General features: G+C 37.9%; 1 protein-coding gene across 2 annotated transcripts in view; it reads left to right on the top strand.

Annotated features, from left to right (window-relative positions):
- CBY2 (chibby family member 2) overlaps positions 1-19,047 on the top strand; it is a 35,752-nt gene extending 16,705 nt beyond the window's left edge. The window contains exons 3-4 of one of the 2 annotated variants that reach the window (XM_044667444.1): positions 3,931-4,053; positions 17,824-19,047. In XM_044667444.1, coding sequence (XP_044523379.1) covers positions 3,931-4,053; positions 17,824-19,047 — 1,347 coding nt within the window. The remainder of the gene's footprint in view (positions 1-3,930; positions 4,054-17,823) is intronic. The other variant, XM_044667445.1, reaches the window with a different exon arrangement.
- The last annotated feature ends 788 nt before the right edge of the window (positions 19,048-19,835 follow it).

Consider the following 19,835-nt stretch of genomic DNA (forward strand, 5'->3'; position numbering starts at 1 on the left):
CCATATAGAACTTGAGAAATATCTGCCTCTATTTCCATTGAGTAATCATTAAAACTCTTATCGCATCTAGATTTTCTAAAATTCTAGTTATTTTTAGATACTTTCTGATTTATCTTTTTGTTAGATTTGTCTAAGTACACTGAGCTCCCTAATTGTTAAAGTTTTACTATTACTCTTTTTAAATAGATTAAATTTTCTTTTAAATACTTATATCAGAGTTCTTAATTTGGGGGGGGGAGTTGTCAACCCTTAGGCATTCTTGTGAATCTTATGATCCTCTTCTCAGAATAATGCTGTTAAATGATAAAAAATAAAATACATAAGATTGAAAAGGAAACCAATTGAAATACAATTATCAAAGCATATGTGTGTGCAAGTGCACATGTGTATATGTGTGTATGACAGGTTCATAGACTCCAAGGTAAAAAAACCCTTGATGATGCTGTGTCATTTAGTGCTAACATATTAAGTGGTGCCTATAATCATAATGCAGTTTTCCAGTTTCTCTCAATCATGTCCATTTTTTATTGCTACCTTAACTGAGATGAGTATTGCTACTCCTACTTTTATGAATTCAACTGAAACATAATAAATTCTGCTCTAGAGCTTTAGTTAAACTCTGTATGTTTGTTTTTTTAAATATATTTCTTATAAACAACATTGTTGTTTTTTTTAAAGAATTTTAGAATTTTGCATTCTAATCCTTTCTGCTATCCTTTTATATTTTATTGGTGAATTCATCTCAGTCATGTTAATGGGTATGATTGTTAATTATGTATTTTTGTTGTTGTTGATCAGTCATTTTGGTCATATTCAACTCTTCATGACCCCATTTGAGGTTTTCTGAGCTATGATACTGGAGTGGTTTGCCATTTCCTTATCCAGCTCATTTAACAGATGAGCAACTTAGGTAAACAGAATTAAATGACTTGCCTAGTTAGTAAGTGTCTGAGGCCAGATTCGAATTTAGGAAAATGATTTTTAAAATATTTTAAAATATCCTCATATTGTTTCCTTTCTCTGTTTGAACCTCCCTCTTTACAAAGAAGATAGCAAGAAAAAGTAGACACAACTTTAGTGAGACTACTTACGTATCTATGTTACTGTACTTTTTTCCTCCTTGCCCATCAGATTTTTTATTCTTTCTTTTGGAATCCCCTTCACTATCCAGCCTCCAAAATTGGAGCTTGTTTTGCTTATGATTAATCCTTCCCTAATCCTACCTTTCCTCTTTCTTCCTCCCTTGTTCTTGCCTGTTTCCCGGTTGAATTTAATGTTCTTCCAAATTAAACGTGTGTTAGTAACCTTCTTTGGGTCAGTTAATATGAAATTGAAGTTCATGTAACTTAGTCTTCCCCGATTCTTTGCTCCAATCTTTTCTGCACCAGAATTATTTAAAATTGCAATTATGCCTTTTACATCCTTTCATCCTTTGAATCCTACCTTTCTCCCCTCCCTTTTCCTCATTTATTTTCATCAAAGAACAACAAATTTAGCCCCTGCTTATATTATTTACATTTCTAGATGAATCTTAAAGACGTTAGGGATTTGAGGGGACATTTGGTTTTTTCCCCCTCTCTATTAGAATGTAAACACTTCCTCACTGTGTAATGCCTTCCAGTTGCTGCAATGTATTTCCCTGCTTCTCTTGACTTCTATGCTAGCATTTAAAAGATTCTATTCAGTTTTTATCATGAATGTCTGGAAGTACTCTTATTTGATTAGATATCTATTTGCCTTCTTGTATTATTATACTCGGTTTTTGCTAAGTGAGTTATTCTTGGTTACAAGCCTTTCTTATTTGCATTTTGGAATATCATATTCTAATTTCTTCTTTTATAATAGTGGTAGTTTTTGAGTTGTATGTAATACTGGTTATGGTTTCTTGGAACTTAAGCGCTTCTTTTTCCAGTAGCACCTTTTAGGTTTTGACTATGATATTCCTCAGAATTTTCATTTTAGGCCTTCTTTTAGAAAGTAGCTAGTAGACTCATTGTCTTTGTTGTTTTCACTTTAACCTTGGATTTAAAAATATCTAAGGGATTTTCATTTATGATTTTTAAAAATATAGTATGCAGGCTTCTATTTTGGATATGCCTTTCAGGTAGTCTGATGAATCTTAGATTATCTCTCCTTGACTTGTTTTCTTAACTATTTTAAATAAGATATCTTTTACCTTTCTTTCAGTGTTTTGATTTTGTTCTTGCATTTCTCATTATCTTATGGAATCACTGATTTCTGTTTGGTCCATTTTAATTTTTAGACATCCTATTACTTGGATAACATTTTGCACATCCTATACTAAGCTACTTATCTTTCTAATCCTTTCCTTTAGATCTCTTGTTTTATTTATAATCTTTTTAAACCCAATTTGTTTGATATCTCTTCCACGAATCCTAATAGACATTGTGGCCAAACCATATCTTTATCTGAGGCCCTGGCTGTAGAGATATTCTTTTCTTTTAGTTTGGTGTCCTGGGTGTCCTTAGATGTATACACTTTCTGTATCATTAATATCTTCTTTTTTTCATATTCCAGTTTTACTTCTTGACTTGAGGCTTTTTGTGAAGGACAGGCTCCACCCATTCCTATATTCAAAAAATGGGATAATGCATTAGCCTTTCATTGGTATTAGCCCTGTTGCTGATCCTTCCTTCTACTGATGTCTCCTTATACACAAAGTGCTGGCAGATCCTTGGCTTTGCCATGCCCTTTGGATACAGAAATGTACTATGCTCTTTTAGATCATTAGGAACAGTTTATATCAGATTGCCACACATTTTCAGAGCCATTAGGGTATGTAGACTGGCTGTTGCTTTCTTGGTAGGCTTTGCCAACCTCTGTTCTCCACCTGGAGGTCCAGAGCTCTGTGGGTGTGCTTACCTGCCCTGGGACTTGATGGAACATTCCAGTTTTCTGATCCCTCCAGGGGTTACTGGATAGAGCACTCTGAGACTTGTGCAATACTTCCTAGCTTATACTTGCCCTAGACCCCTCTTATAGCCAAGGCTCCATAGTCATTGTCAAAGGGAGCTATCACTGTGGAGAAGAGGTTTACTTTCATTGCCACCATCAACACCAACTTTAAGTAAAAGTCCAAGAGACCAAAGAGTAACAGCACCGTCCCCAGACCCATGATGGCGAACCTATGGCACATGTGCCAAAGATGGCATACAGAGCCTTCTCTGTGGGTACTCATGCTGTCATCCACCAGAGTTAGTAGAAAGGCAAAGGGAGGGACTCAGGTGAAGCTGCAGCCTTCCCCCTCTCCATCACATCTCCCCACCCCTCTGCCTAGCAGCCCAATGGAAGTACTTTTTCCTTCCCCTGAGTGGAGTGCCTCCCTTTTTCCCACCCCTGTCTGGGGCAAGGTGGCAGGAGCAGGGGCACTTGGCCTGGGGTGTGGGGGGAGTGGGGCACAGCACACAGTGTCTAAAATGTTCTAAAAGGTTCGCCATCACTGCCCTAGACCATCAGTCTGCTTCCAGCTCTGCCCAAGAGCTATCATTCCAAGAAACTACTGTTTTGGAAATGTGAACTAACTTCTTCTATTAAAGGCTGAAATTCCTGACTCTTGAGCAGCTATAGCTACTCATATCAGGAAGAAAAAATGGTGCTATCAAGTGGTTCAACAATAGAAACATATATAATTAGTGGAAATGACATTAAGTAGAAAGGACATTAAGAAAGATGCATTACCACCTGCTTTACAGCTACATATTGAACACTTAGTTATTTATACTGTCGCCCATTAGAATATGATCTCCTTGAGAGTAGGAACCATCTTCCTTTTGCCACTTGTATCCTTAGTTTTTAGTCAACACTTAATAAATATTTTTTCATTCATTCACTCACTCATTCATTGATTCATCACAGGATTTAAAGCTGATGGGGGCTTTGATATCTAATTCACCACCACCTCCTTTACAGGTGAGGGAAACTGTGGACCTGAGAAGAAGGGAGATTTGTCTTTCAGCTCAAAGACTAATTCTTATGACCATTAATGGGTTTCCATCCCCTGCTTATGCTGCCTTCCCCCCAAAAAACCCTAAGGTAATTATTTCCCAATAGAGTGTAACCTCCTTGAAGTCAGAGACTTTAATTTATGCCTTTGTGTATTTAGTGTCTGGTACATAGTATGTGCTTAATAAATATTTGTTGATTGACAGATTGGTAACCTAAAGTCAAATAGCCAGCAAATACAGTGCTGGGAGCCAAAACCCAGGGATGGCTTAATCACTACATGGTTTCATCTTAGAGTAGGAGGAAGAGAAAGAGATTAAAATGAAGAGTAATGGATTAAAGAGATAAACTCAGAAAAATTAGTATCTTTTTTTTAACCCTTACCTCTGCCTTAGAATCAATGCTAAGTATTGGTTCCAAGACAAAAGAGAGGTAAAGGCTAGGTAATTGAGGTTAAGCACCTTGCCCAGGGTCATACAGCTAGGAAACATCTGATGCCAGATTTGAATGACCTCCCATCTTCAACCTGCTTCTCTATCCACTGTGTCCCCTAGCTGCCTCCAAAAGCTTGGCATCTTTATTGAAAAGGTAAGGGGATGTCTCCATAAAATCTTCATAAGAAAACATTTATAGAATACTGGTTGATCACTGTGTGTCTCACAGATGAGAAATTTGCTTCCCTTGAGGAATCATCCATAGTAGGGGACCCCAAAATGAGTGGAGTTTAGATGTAGAGAGAAGATTAATTGAGGTTAGGACTAGAGTGCTTTGGCTGCAGTCTCCGAGGTTAGAGTTATGGAAATGACTAAAGCCCTTGTTATTTTGAGTGTTGCCTATAAAATCATAGAGTCTAGGGATTTCGAGCTAGAAGGTACCACCAAAACATTTTTTTAATACTGCTTTAAATCCTTTAGTCATTTCTAGCTCTTCCTTTTGGGTCCACATCCTTCACTTATATAAGAATATATATTTATATAGGCAGATCACCTGGTACTATCTATTTATCTTTTTTGTTATTTTTTTACGTTATAATATATTTCCATGTTCCCCATGCCATGACAAAAAGATATATATATATACACATATATATATATATCACATAAAATTTAGAAAACTCATTAAAGATGATGTACTTTGATCTGCAGTGAGTCTCCACCAGTTCCTTCTTTGGCTGAGTAGAATTTTTCATCAATGAGTCCCTTATGCATGACTTAGAAACTTGGTTTGCTGATAATAGTTTAATCCTTCACAGTTGACCAACTTACAATATTTCTATTGCTTTTCTCCTGGTTCTGCTCATTTCATTTTGCATCAGTTCATGTAAGTCTTTCCAGATTTTTCTGAACTGATCCTGCTCATCATTTCTCATGGTGCAAAGTATTCTATTACAACCACATACCACAAATTGTTCAGCCATTCCCCAACCGATGGACACTCCCTCAGTTTCCAATTCTTTGCCACTATAAAAAACTGCTAAAATTATTTTTGTACAACTAGGTCCTTTCCCCCATCTCTGGGATATAGACCTAGTGATGGTGTTGCTGGGTCAAAAGGTGTGCATAGTTTTGTAGTTCCATATTTTCTTCTAGAATGGTTGTATTAGTTCACAGTTGCCCCAACAGTGAATTAGTGTCTTGATTTTCTCACATCCTCTCCAATTTTTCATTTTCCTTTTTGGTCATATTAGCCAATCTGATAGATGTGGTGATGTTTTAGACCCAAATAGGTTTTATTCAGCAATTGCCAAGGTTGAAACAATTGCTATACCTTGATGTGAAGTGGTATCTCACAATTGTGTTAATTTACATTTCTCTAATCAATAATGATTTAGAGCAGTGATGGGCAAACTATTCCCTGTGGGCCAGATCCAGGCCATAGTTTTCCCATCACTGCCATATGCAATTCCCTAATCACTACATCTAGAAGTGGGGGCATATTGATTAAGGAATTACTTGAGTCAGTGATGGGCAAACTAAGGTCTGGATCTGGCCCATGGAGAATGGTTTGCCCATCACTGATTTAGAGCATTTTTAATAACATTAGAGATATTTAAAATTTCTTCATCTGAGAACTACCTGTTTATATTTTTTGATTATTTATCATTTGGGAAATGCTTTGTATTCTTTTTAATTTGAGTCAGTTCTCTATACAATTGATAAATGAGGTCTTTGTCAAAGACACTTGTTATAAAAATTTCTTCTCTATTTGTTGTTTTCCTTCTAATTTTGATTGCATTGGGTTGATTTGTGCAAGCCTTTTTAATTTAATGTAATCAAAATTATCCATTTCATTTTTCGTTATGTTCTCTATGTCTTGTTTGGTTATAAATTCTTCCATTATCCATAAGCTTAGCAGATTAACTTTTCTGCGCTCCTCTAATTTGTTTATAGTTTCACCCATCATTTCTAAATCAAGTATCCATTTTGATGTTATCTTGGTGTATGGTGTAAGATGTTGGTCTATGCCTAGTTTTCACCATATTATTTTCTAGTTTTCCTAGCAGTTTTTGTCAAATACGGAGTTCTTCCCCCAGTAGCTTGGATATTTGGGTTTAACAAGCACTATGTTACTATGGTCATTAATGTTGATTACCTAGCCTATTCCACTGATCCACACCTCTATTTTTTAGCCAGTACCAGATTGTTTTGATGATTATTGCTTTTATAGTATAGTTTGAGATCTGGTATGGCTAGGTCTCCTTCCTCCATATTCCTACTCACAGTCTAGAGCTCTTTTCTTACTATATGTCAAATTGTTATTTAGTATTCCACTGTGAAGGGGAAACTTGGAAATAGATTTGGACAGCAACCTTTGTTTTTGTTTTGTTTTGTTAAACAACAAAGTGATTGCTTTCATGGGTGATAACAATTACAAATCATCAGTCACCTTTGTTGTTGTGTTTGGTCTAAATACTTTGAATTCTATTCCTCTTATGAGCTTACTTGTGAGGAAATTCCCTCAACTAGTTTAGGTCTACAACTAAACTACATTTTACAGTCTTAGAGAGTTATCTGCTTTACTGAGAGATTAAATAACAACATATATCACACATCTAGGTATGTTCCATAGGAATAACTTAAATCATAGTATTTCTGACTCAGGTGATTTTTCCCACTATTCCATGGTAGCTTCTTAGTCTGTGGAGTAGTCTTTTATTCTCAGGGACTAGAAAAGAGCCTGGAAGCCACAGTTATTTAAGGCTCTCCTCCATTTCCATATATGCATAGGAATTATACATATGTATAGAACCCTGTGGCTTGTCATGGCCCATGAACATCCTGTTATCTACATTTAGTGGGAGGGTAGAAGCCTTTATTATTTATATTATCAGATACTATGCTAAACAGTCTACAAATGTTATCTCATTTGGTCCTCAGGACAACCCTGGAAGGTAGGTGTTATTATTATCCCCATTTTAAAGTTAAGGACACTGAGGCAGCCAAAGGTTAAGTGATTTGCTCAGGTTATACAACTAGTTAAGTGTCTGAGGCCAAATTCAAACTCGAGTCTTCCTGACTCCAGACCCTGAGCTCTATCCAGTGCACCACCTATCTATTGGCCTTAGACAGCACAGCCTGTCATGAGTACCATCCTCCAAACCATATAAATTGGATACAACCTCTCAGAACTCATGTTAGTCCCCATACAAGTCTGAGTCAGAGCTGGTACCAGCTTCTAAAACATTTGGCTGTTGTGATATGGGGAAAGAGTTGACTCAGCTGACTCAAGCTGTACCTGATTTGGAGTGCAAAAATAAGTGAAACTCATTTGGGTTTTGCTCCCCATTTACCTTGATCAAGTCTCCTTATCCTCCACCGGAACCCCAAACCCATCCCCTCACCCATCAAGGCAAATGCTTTTTGGTGGAGCGAACCCTAAGTTTCAATGTGATAACATACTCTCATCACTGCAAATCTGGTGTGCATCTCACTGATTGCAAAGCTTGAAAAGCATGAACGCTGAGTTTATTTGAAGTAAATAAGATGTTGATTGCAGAATACCCTTTTTACCCTTGCTATTTGGAAGATTAAGCCTGTCGTTGGAAAGTTAATGACATACTTTTATTGCAAAGTTAATGGTATAAAACAGCACTTTCTATTTATCTAGCACCTTTATTCCTAAATGATCCTAGAGAGCTTTATATACCATGAAGTACACACACACACGCACACACACACACACGCACACACGCACGCACTTCTACAGAGTAAAATTTCGCTAAGGTTTTGGTACAACATATAAACGGGTATATGAGTGTGTGGTATGCTATAATTATGGATAATAACTCATTTCACATCTTTTCTATCTTTAAAATTGTGAAAAGACCAAGGAATTGAACTTATCTAGATGATGAAATATACTAGGTGTAAAGTAATAATAATAATTATTATCTTTATTTAGATGTATTATAGCAATTGTATTCTCCTTTCTGCATCCTATTCCACCTGCTCAATGCTCTTTTGAATGCCTCTCAAAATCCTTTTGTCATTTAAATCCACTTCTCTTAACTTATCCCTCCCCTATCTCTTCCCTGAGTATAACTCATGTATTTATAGGATTCTGCAGTTTATTAAAGGCTTTCCTTATGATAATCCTGTGAGCTAGGTAAGATAAATATCTTTATTTTAAAGAAAGATGAAGAATCTGATGCTCAGAGATAATAAGTGATTCATGTAGGTTTATAGTGTTATCTGTAAAATGGGGATAATAGATAATATTTATATAACTCTTCTAAGGTTTACAAAGTACTTTATATATATTAGCTCAACAACACTGGGAAACAGGTATATTTTACAGATAAGGAAACTAAGGCAGAAAGAAGTCAAATGATTTTCCCAGAGTCACACAGCTAGTTAGTGTCTGAGGCAGGATTTGAATTCAGGTCTTTCTGATTCTGAGTTCAACACTTTATTCTCTATGACTCTACGTTCACAGGGTTGTTGTAAAGATTAAAAGAAATAGTATTTTGTATATAAAACCAATTTGAAAACCTTAAAGTGACATATGAATGTTGGCTATTATTATTAACTGTTAAATGATAGACCCAGATTTTGAAGCCAAATCTTTTGACTACTAATCCAATGCTTATTCTACTGTGTCATCTAGTTGTTTTGAATAATGTTCAGCTGATTTAAATAAGGTTATAACCTCTAATATATGCCTAAATAATCAGAATACTAAAGAGTTACCAGTCTGAACAATGATCATCTTATGCAGATGACTCTCAGATCTATATATCCAGATATCTAGATCTCTCCACAATTATTTGAAGTCTTCTTTTTACATTTTAAATTCCAAATTCTCCTCTTCTCTCTAGCCCTTCCTCTACTCACTGAGAAGGTAAGCAATATGATATCAATTATATAAGTTATGCAAAATATATTTCCATATTAATCATGTTGAAAAAAGTATCTTTCAATCTGTATTCAGAGTTTATCAATTCTCCTCTGGAGAGGGATAGCATATTCTATCATGGGTTCTTTGGAATTATCTTTGTATTGATTAGAGTAGCTAAGACTTTCATAATGGATCATTGTTACAACATTGCTGTTACTGTATATAATATTCTCCTGATTCTGCTCCCTTCACTTTGTATCAGTTCATATAAACTTTCCCAACTTTTTCTGAAGCCATTCTCATCATTTCATATAGCACAATAGTATTCCATTACAATCATATATCACAACTTGTTCAGCCATTTTTCAGTGATGAGCATCTCTCACTTTCTAATTCTTTGCTACATAGACATTTTTATTTACTTTCTTTTTTGATGTGTTGACATCATGAACTGCCTAGTGGACCTTTCATATTGTACATTATCCCATCAGAATCTTAAGCTCAAAATGTCCAAAATAGAATTCATTATCTCTCTCCACCACTCTTTTGAACTTCTCGAATACTGTCAAAGTCACCACCATCTTTCTAATTACCCAGGTTTGCTACTTTTGTATCATCCTTGACTTTTTACTTTTCCTACTTATTCCATCAAGTTACTCAATTTTGTCCTGTCTTCACAACATTTTGTTTCATGTACATCTACTCCCCTCCCCCCCAACAAATACAGCTATTACTCTAATTCAGGTCTTTATCACCTCTTTGATAGTTTCTTAAAAGCTATTTCTATTTTTTCTTATATTTTTTTCTTGTGTCATGATCAGGTTTTTTGCTCAATGTGTTGTTTTTGTTGTTTTTGCTTTATTTTCATTTGTCCCATTCTAGTCTTTAAGGGGTTGTTTTCTTCAGGGGTTTCTTTTGGGGATCTTCTGTTAACATTTGACCCATTCTACTCTTTAGAACAACTTCTGTATTTTTTTTTTTTTACTCCATTTCCATTTGGCCCATTTTAATTTCCAAGTTGTTAAATCTTTCTATCATTTCTTTTATTATTTGACTTTTAAACTTTTTCAAAGAGGTCTTTTGGGGCCTGACACCCTTTCTCACTTTCCTTTGAGGCTTCATATGTTTTTTTTTTTGCCATTGTTGTTTTCTTCTGAGTTTATAGTTTAATCTTCTCTGTCAAAAAATAACTTTCTAAGGTTAAGTATTTTCTTTGTCTTTTGCTCATTTTACTAGTTATTATTTTTTCCCTCTCATGACCTTGTCTATCTGTTGGTAGCTTGCAATGGAGCCTTCTCTGGTGCTTGGGGTAGTGGATGGTTCATCTGTCTTTCAGTCTCTCAATGTGCACTTCCAGGGAGTGGCCTGGTCAAATTCTTGGGAGAAAGCTTGCAGCAATTTTTTATACCTGGATTCCACTTCCCCTGCTTTTGGTTTCCTTGTTTCCTCCTTTGTTGGGCAGTTTCTCTGCTCTTTGGGCTCATTGACTCAGGCCACATAGAAGCGCAAAGGTCTGGCTTGGGCTGTTCATCACTACCTTTTCATTACTTCAGGTCTCATGGAAGGAGGTAGGGCTGACACCACTTCTGCTAGTTTTGTTGCCTGAGGCCTTGAGTGAGTCTGCTCTGGGTTTGAAGTTTCTTATTTTAGTCCTCTTTAGGGCTGATCTTAGGCTGTTCCTTGTCTGCTGTTTCATTGCCTCAGACAATTTGGAAGCAAATACAGGGCTGTACCTGTGTGTGCTCTGCAAGCTCCCCTTGATGCAGAAAAACTGGGCTACTCTCCCTTCTTACTGCAGAAAGATGTGTCTCTCTTGTTTTCCTTTGTTTTAAATCATTTTATTTTTTATTTTGTGTTTAGAGGATTTAGACAAGTTAAACAAACATTCCTTTCTCCACTATCTTAGCTTAACTAACATGCATCACATTCAGGTTTTTTGACCTGTGTTCTTAGAGATTTATAATCCTGATGTTGTTTCTATATATCCTGCCTTCTAGATAAATGTTTTTGTTGCTTATACAGAGATCATCTTTTCTTTTAATATTACTACTTTCTACTTTCTTCTTCCAAACTATTCTTCACTTCTGTATATTTGCAATCCAAATCAGTTGTTCTCTTTTTTGTTTCTTTGTAAGGTTTGTTACCATGAATTCAAGTTTTTCTCTTATGCTAATTATTTCTGCTCTATAGGTCATTAATGCTGCTTTTACAATTCACATTTCTTTTTAAAAAACATTTGGGAACATTCTTTTTTAGATTCAATGCCTCCTTTGGAATCCAGGGTCCTTTTACCTCATTAATTGTTGATTCATTTCCTTTTGAGAAAGTGTCAGGTAGGTGGTGCAGTTGTTAATGTACTACTTAGTGTCAGGATAGACCTTGAGCTCAGCTCCCATCTCAGATAATAATTACAAGCTGTGTGATCCTGGGCAAGTCATTTAATCTTTAACTGCCTCTGTTTCCTCAACTGCAAAATTGGGACAATAATAGCATCTCCAACACAGGGTCGTGGTGAGAGGATAAAATGAATACTTAAACATAAAATGCATTGGCATAGTGCCTGGTACATAGTAGGCATTGAATAAATGTATCATTTCCTTTCTTTTGTCCTTTCTTCCTATGACTTAAGATATTTGTTGTTAGATTTTCAGACTCATTTGGATGATCTGGAGGTCATAGTCCCTTCCATTAAGAATATCTTCCCTGTAAGTTTATCTACTTATACTCAGGATCTTTAACCAAGTTTTTTTTCTTCCTCCTGAGATCTTTAGTAATTTTCCCCCTCATTACTAACTTCTGACTCCTTCCCCTTTGGTGGCAATGTCCCTGTGGGCTGGATTTCAAAGCTATTTGAGTCTTTTCCATGCTAGAGAATTTATTATTTCACCAGCCTCAGTTTCTGCCCTAAGTGAATTTGGGGATTTTAGAACTAGCTCCAGCTGAATACCAGCTCTCTTTCCCTCAAATTTTGTAGAATCATCCCACACCCACTGGCATTTTGCTTCAGTTCCTTCTGATCCTTAATTCTCTCAATGAGAATTGATGTAGCACAAAACACTGCCACACTGCCATCCCAGCCAAAGCAAGCTTCTCTCTTTTTGTTTTCTGCAGCACAAAGAAGAGGAGTCAGGCTGAATTGAGTTCTGTTACAAACAACAAGTTGCCTGGTACAGCCCTGAAAATGAGGTTGCTGGTGAGGAAGGGAGTGCATTAGAGTTTAGAAATTAGCATTCTCTTCTGTTAGTTCATTGGGTTGTTATCTCCTTAGGTTTCTTGATATGTTAGTGTGTAGAGAGAGCCAAAATTGTTTTATCCATTACACATAATTTCTATTTTTTCCATTCATTTTCTTTATTAATATAATTTATCTACAAGTGTCTCAGGCCCTCTTTCCCTTCCCCACATCATAGAAGGCATCATCTGGGAAACATTTGTATACATAAATTATGTCTTTCATGTTTCCATTTTTCAGCTTCATTCTCTGGAGGTAACACACAGAATTTGTTTTCCAGGTATTCAGTCTGTAGCTATATATGATGCTCTCTTGGTTCTTTTCATTTCACTGATCATTATCCTATGTAGTTCTAAGTTAAAAAAGAAACAGCCAGGGGGCAGCTGGGTGGCTCAGTGGATTAAGAGTCAGGCGTGGAGATGGGAGGTCCTGGGTTCAAATTTGACCTCAGATACTTCCTAGCTATGTGACCCTGGGCAAGTCACTTAACTCCCATTGCCTAGTCCTTACCACTCTTCTGCCTTAGAAACAATACCCAGTATTGATTTTAAGACAGGAGGTAAGGGTTTAAAAAAATAGCCAGCTCATCCTTTCTTATAATGCAATAGTATTTCTGTTTATCAGTTCTTTCTTTGGAGGTGGACATACACAAGCCATTCTTCAGACAATATTTGTGTTGCTGTATATAATGTTCTCTTGGTTCTACTTATTCTGCTCTCCATAATTTCATGTAGATCTCTCCATGTTTTCCAAAATTAACCAGCTCATCATTTCTTATGGCACAACAGTTGAAGAAACATGGAAAGATCTACATGAAATTATGTAGAGTGAAATGAGCAGAACCAATAATCTCTTAATTGCAAAACTAAATGGCCTCTTCTCAGTCCTCATCCTTTTTGACTTCTCTGCAGTCTCTCACACTATTGACTGCCTTTTCCCCCATTAGATACTCTCTCCCCTCTGGGTTTTCAAGACTACTTCCTGTCTGATGACTTGTCAGTCTTTTCTGATGTAGCTTCATTTAAGTCAAGTCCACTCACTGATTGTCCCCTAAGGTTCTATCATGGACACTTTTTACTATATTCAATTTAGCTTGATGAACTTAGAGCCCATGGGTTCAACAATCATTTCTATACAAATGACTCTCAGATCTACATATCTAACCCTAGTCTCCTGAGTTCTAGTCTTATATTACCAGTGGTGAATCAAACATTTTGAATTAGAGGTCCTTACACATTTTCAAATTTCTGAATTTCTCTATTTCCCTTTTCCTCTAAATTCCCCTGGTTTTGCTGAAGAACCTCCTTCTAGTTACATAGGGTCAAAACTTCAGTATCATCATTGAATCTTTTTTTAAAAACCCTTATCTTCCATCTTATAATCAATAATTTTTATTGGTTCCAAAACAGAAAAGCAGTAAGGGCTAGGCAATGGTAGTTAAGTGACTTGCCCACAGTCACACAGCTAGGAAGTGTCTGAGACCACATTTGAACCCAGGACTTCCCTTCTCTGGGCCTGGCTCTCTATTTGTTGAGCCACCAAGCTGCCCCCTCATCACCGACTCTTTGCTTTTACACATACCCCTTATCCTATATGTCTAATCAGTTGCAGACATTAGTTTCATTGTCCAGAGGGACCTTTCATATATGTACTTTTTCCTCCATTTACACAGTCATTTTGCTAGTTCTGGCTCTCATCATCTGTCTCTTTGACTATAGAATAGCTTTGTAATTGGACTCTCTGCCACACAAATCTCTTCCTCACCCCAAAACACCTTCCACTCATATGTCAAAATGATTTTTCCCAAAGTGTCAATCTGACCATGTCACTTTTCCCTCCAAAAAGTCAATAAATTCCAATAATTCTCGTTTATCTCTAGGATCAGATGCAAACTATTATATTTAACAGTTAAAGTTTCCTCATAAGCTTGAATCTTCTCTATTTCCAGTCTTCTTATATAGTACTCCCTTCTTTGCATGCTAAATTCCAGCCATACTGAACTACTTGCTCTTCCTCACCTATAACACTCCATCTCCCATCTCTATGACTTTGCCATTTCCATCCCTCATGGTAGGAATACACTCTTCATCTATGGCTCTGGAAATCCCTGGTTTCCTAAAAAAACTCAACCTCAAGTACTACCTCTTGTAGAAAGCTTTTTCTTATTCCCTGCAATTGCAAATACCATCCCTCCACATATTATGATTTTTACAAACTTTTACAATAATTTTGTGGATTAGAGATATTATACTTCTTCAAGGTAACCATGGCTTGACCTCCTGTGCCTAAGGACTCTGCTTCCTGCACCTAGACCTGAAAAAAAATGACAAATGAAATAGACCAAAATTTCTAAAAAGAAGGGGAAGGTAACCCTTACCCCACCACACACATTTTAGCATGTATCCAAACTGCAGATAAGACCAAGATTTACTACTGGATGCCCGTTGGATGGGAAGAGAAAAGGGGAGAAAGAAAGAGGAAGGGGGGAGGGAGAAAGAAAGAGGAAGGGAGGAGGGAGAAAGAAAGAGGAAGGGGGGGGAGGGAGAAAGAAAGAGGAAGGAGAGAGAGAGAGAGAGAGAGAGAGAGAGAGAGAGAGGCAGAGACATAGTCTTTACATTCTTAGGATTCAGTTTAGTGCCTAATCTACGGCACGTATTTCATCAATGCTTATTAGTGAATTCAATTCTGTTCTACTTAAAAAAGCATGAAAGTACTTGCTACATGCAAGGAACATACTAGGCTTTAGAGATGCAAAGACAAAATCCCCAGTCTTTACCTTCAAAAAACTTACTTTCTTTTTTTTTTTATGGAATTTTTTTTAAAACCCTTACCTTCTGCCTTGGAGCCAAGGCAGAGAGTGGTAAGGGCTAGGCAATGGGGGGCAAGTGACTTGCCCAGGTCACACAGCTAGGAAGTGTCTGAGGTCATATTTGAACCCAGGACCTCTCCTGTCTCTGAGCCAGGCTCTCAATCCACTGAGCCACCTAGCTGCCCCCAAAAACTTACTTTCTACTGAAGAATTCATTCATATACTACTATGTATAAAGTATTGTGCTAGGTAATTCCTTGCCTCACAAAGAGCTTACAATAATGGGGTAATAGTGGTAGTGAACCACAGTCACTAATAATAATACAAATTACAATTAGATTTTTTAGTTTTATCTTTATTTTATTTTAATAACAAATTTATACATATAAACACATACACATACAGAGTTATATGAATCATGTTGTCTTCCTACCTTCTTCCCTCCTTCCTGAAGTTGACAAGCAATTCAATCTTATACATGTATATCTCTCAAAACCTATTTACATATTATTCATTTTTATAAAACAAGTGATAAATCATATTTTCATCTGCATATATGCTCCAACAGTTCTTTCTCTAGGGGTGGATAGCATTCTTTTTCATAAGTCCCTCACAATTGTCTGGATTATTGTATTGCTGTTAGTAGCAAAGTCTATCATATTTTATTGTTCCACAATATAGCAGTTACTGTGTATAATGTTTTCCTGGTTCTGCTTATTTCACTCTACATCAGTTCATGTAGGCCTTTCCAGTCCTTTCTGAAATCATCCTGTTAATCATTCCTTATAGCACAAATAATATTCCATCACCATCATATACCACAATTTGCTCAGTTATTCCCCAATGAGGGCTATCCCTTTAGTTTCCAATTCTTTGCTACCACAAAAAGAACAGCTATAAATATTTTTGTATAAACAGGTCATTTCCCATTTCTTTTTATCTCTTTGGTATTACTGGATCAAAGGGTATGTATTCTTTTATAACTCTATGGGCATAATTCCAAATTGCCCTTCAGAATGGTCAAATTAACTCACAACTCCAACAGCAATGCATTAGCATCCTAGTTTTGCCATATTCCCACTAACATTTATCATTTTCCTTTACCATCATATTGGCCAATCTCTGATAGGTATAAGGTGGTACCTCAGTTATTTACATTTGCATTTCTCTAATCAAGAGGGACTTAGAATATTTTTTCATATGATTATTGATAGCTTTGATTTCTTCATCTGAAAACTACCTATTCATATCTTTTGACCATTTATAATTTGGAGAATGACTTGGATTCTTATAAAGTTGATTTAATTCTTTATATATTTTAGATACAATTAAATTTTTTTTAAAGTGCATAGAAGTGAAACCAAATCATTAAAGATTCAAGAAGAAAGGGGCTACCTCTAGCTAAGGAGATGAGGGAAATCCTCATGAAGAAGGTTGTACTTGAGTCAGGTATTAAAAGAAGAGAATTTCAAAAGGCAGGTGGAGAGAATTCATTTTAAAAATAGAGGACAGCAAAATCATGATTGTAGGAAAAGTAAGGTTAAGTTCAGGAAAGGTGAGAAATCCCATTTGCTATACTATATGAGAGAGAGTGCAGTGATATATATGTCTGGGAAGCAAAATGGAGCCATATTGTGTGGGTCTTTAAATACCCAGTACCTCGCTAGATGCCACAGGGTAATGCAATGCAAAAGGGGAGTATCACTTGGACAAGACTCCATTCCTACTCCAACCTGAATTTCACTTGAAGTGACTCTATTACCTTTTGGGGAAGAGAATGAGAGAGCATTGGGCAGGACCAAGTCTTTGCTTTCAGTGTTGAAAATAAGAACTTATTTGTAAACAAACAAAAAAAAAATTGAGAGGTTATCTCCATGGACTCTATGCTAATCTTCTCTATTGTCAGTCCATGAAGAGTTTGTAAACAGAATGGATGGAGGTATACTGGGAGATCAGGGCTCTCATAACTACATCCTCTGCTCACTAATTTTAAGGTATGGCCAATTGACAAAAAAAAAAAAAAATACACACTTGACATACAGATAGGCTGCCTCCCAAAGGTTTTTTTTTTTTTTAATTGGCACTATTTAGATAAATGGTAACTGTGATGTAGTGTCAACTTTTTTTTTTAAGCCCTTAACTTCTGTGTATTGGCTCTTGGTGGAAGAGTGGTAAGGGTGGGCAATGGGGGTCAAGTGACTTGCCCAGGGTCACACAGCTGGGAAGTGTCTGAGGCCAGATTTGAACCTAGGACCTCCCAACTCTAGGCCTGACTCTCAATCCACTGAGCTACCCAACTGCCCCCAGTTGTGTTTTTTTTTTAAACCTGTGATATAGTGAAGCCACTATAAGTGAATGCATTTTTATTCCTATGATTAAGTGCTAACTTATAGTGCTTCTCCTATATCTCCATGTCAGTTAGTTCTGGGTGGGTCAGGTTTCCTCATTATTACTTTATGTGTCCCCTTACTCTCTTCTACAGCGGGGCTCAGTTGAGCCTTTTCTCCAGATCCATAATTTGTACTCACCAAGGTGCCCAGTGCAGGCCTCCCTGACAAGACAAAACCTGGGAACTGCAAGTCAACACTCCAGCCCGCTCAACCGTTTATCCTCTGTGCCCTTCTTTGACTCCATGGAGCATCCTACATCACAGGCGGAATTGGAGTTGGATTATAATCTTCCAAGGGTTCAACTGAGCGATGAGATGTTTGTCTTCCAGGATGGGAGATGGGTGAGTGAGAATTGCCGCCTGTCATCCCCGCACTTCTCCCCAGCCTCCTCTTTCCATCATAAATTACATCACAAGAGGTTGGCCAAGGAATACATCCTGCAAGAGGAGAATAAGTCCCTTCGGGAGGAGAACAAGTCCCTTCGGGAGGAGAACAAAGTCTTGCGTAAGGAGAACAAAATTCTCCAGGCCTTCTGGGAGGAGAACAGAGAAGAGAACAAAGGCGACCTAGGGAGAGAGGGTGGCCCAGTTTCCTCCATCCTGATGCAAAAGGACAACACGGCTCTTCAGGTCCTGAAGAAGGACAATAATGCACTTCCAGTGCACAGGAAGGAAAGCGCTACCCTGCAGTTTCTCCGGGAGGAGAATCGGGCTCTACAGCTACTCTTGGAACAGAGAAAGAACAATTGGCCCCATCCAGAGCAAAAGACAAGTCCTCAGGATGAAACTAAAGGGCCCCCAAATCCTCAAGACGAGATCCACAGTGCATCAAGGCAGTCCGGGGAGAGCGCCGGCACCATGCCTCCATGTGAAGAGCCCAAAGGGCCGGCCACCCCACAGGAGGATAGTAAAGCCCTTCGAGCCCTCCGAGAGATGGTCAACAACCTATCAATCCCTCTTGAGGACATCAAGGGTGTGCCAGGCCTCCAGGAAGAGGCCCAGTCCCTACAGTTACTTCGGGAAATGAACCAAGCCCTGCAAGCGCTTCGGGAGGAGAATCAAAGCTTGCACACTCTGCGAGAGGAGAATCGGATTCTTCACGAGGAGAACCGCGCCCTCCAGCTCTTGAAAGATGAACATCGGGCCTTCCAGGAGGAGAACAAGGCGCTCTGGGAGAACAATAAGCTGAAGCTGCAGCAGAAACTGGTGATCGACACGGTGACAGAAGTCACTGCCCGGATGGAGATGCTGGTGGAAGAGTTATACGCTTTCATGCCCGCCAAGAACAAAGAACCCAAGAAGCCTGCCAGGGTTTGAGGGCTGGAAGGCCCCGAGGCCTCTTAGAGCTCGGGGGCCCAATTCCAGAGCTTCATTTGAAAACTCCCTCCCCCACACCACCACCCCTTTCCCCAGCCCCTTCTCCATGGATGTCGTGCCTATGTTAAGAGCAGTGTTTTTGGCCCCCTTGATGTCAGAGAAATAATAAAGGCATGAGGAAGAGTCTGGGAGGCTGGCGGGAGAGAGTTATTTCACTGTTAAACTTGTAATGAGCATTTCCTCCCCCTGGAGGGCAGACTTCACATAATACCCCAGAGTAAATGAACGCACATTTTAAGGACTTAATTCTGGTTGGGGAGGAAGAAATGGGTATACAGAGACATAAGCTCTTTCCTCCAGAATGCTCTGTGGGGGAGGTGGAGGGAGGGAGGGTGGGAGGAGATGGAAAGAGGAGCTTCACCTAGGACAGAACAGCTAAAGGTAGGAAATGGGCTATTTGAGGGCTTCCTATTTTATAATTATCCTTGCCAAGTAGGTGCTAAGCTTAATCACTTTTGTGTAGTGGAGGATTCTATCAGCTCCTGCTGTTGCCTTGTCCTAGTTAGCACTCTTCTATTCATTCACCCATGTTCACTTCCTTTCTCTTGTTCCATCTTGTCGTCTTCATAGCATTAGCCTCCTGATGCCCTTTCATCTTCATCACAGACTCAGTACATCTCCCTGATAGCTGAAAGATATGATCCCTGGAATACACGAGCAATTAAGCTAACTGTGCCTAGAAGAGTATTTTTGAATTTACTGAATTTACAGAGGTTAAGTGGTATGGT

The sequence above is a fragment of the Gracilinanus agilis genome, chromosome 3 (assembly GCF_016433145.1).
Source record: "Gracilinanus agilis isolate LMUSP501 chromosome 3, AgileGrace, whole genome shotgun sequence".
NCBI lineage: Eukaryota > Metazoa > Chordata > Mammalia > Didelphimorphia > Didelphidae > Gracilinanus > Gracilinanus agilis.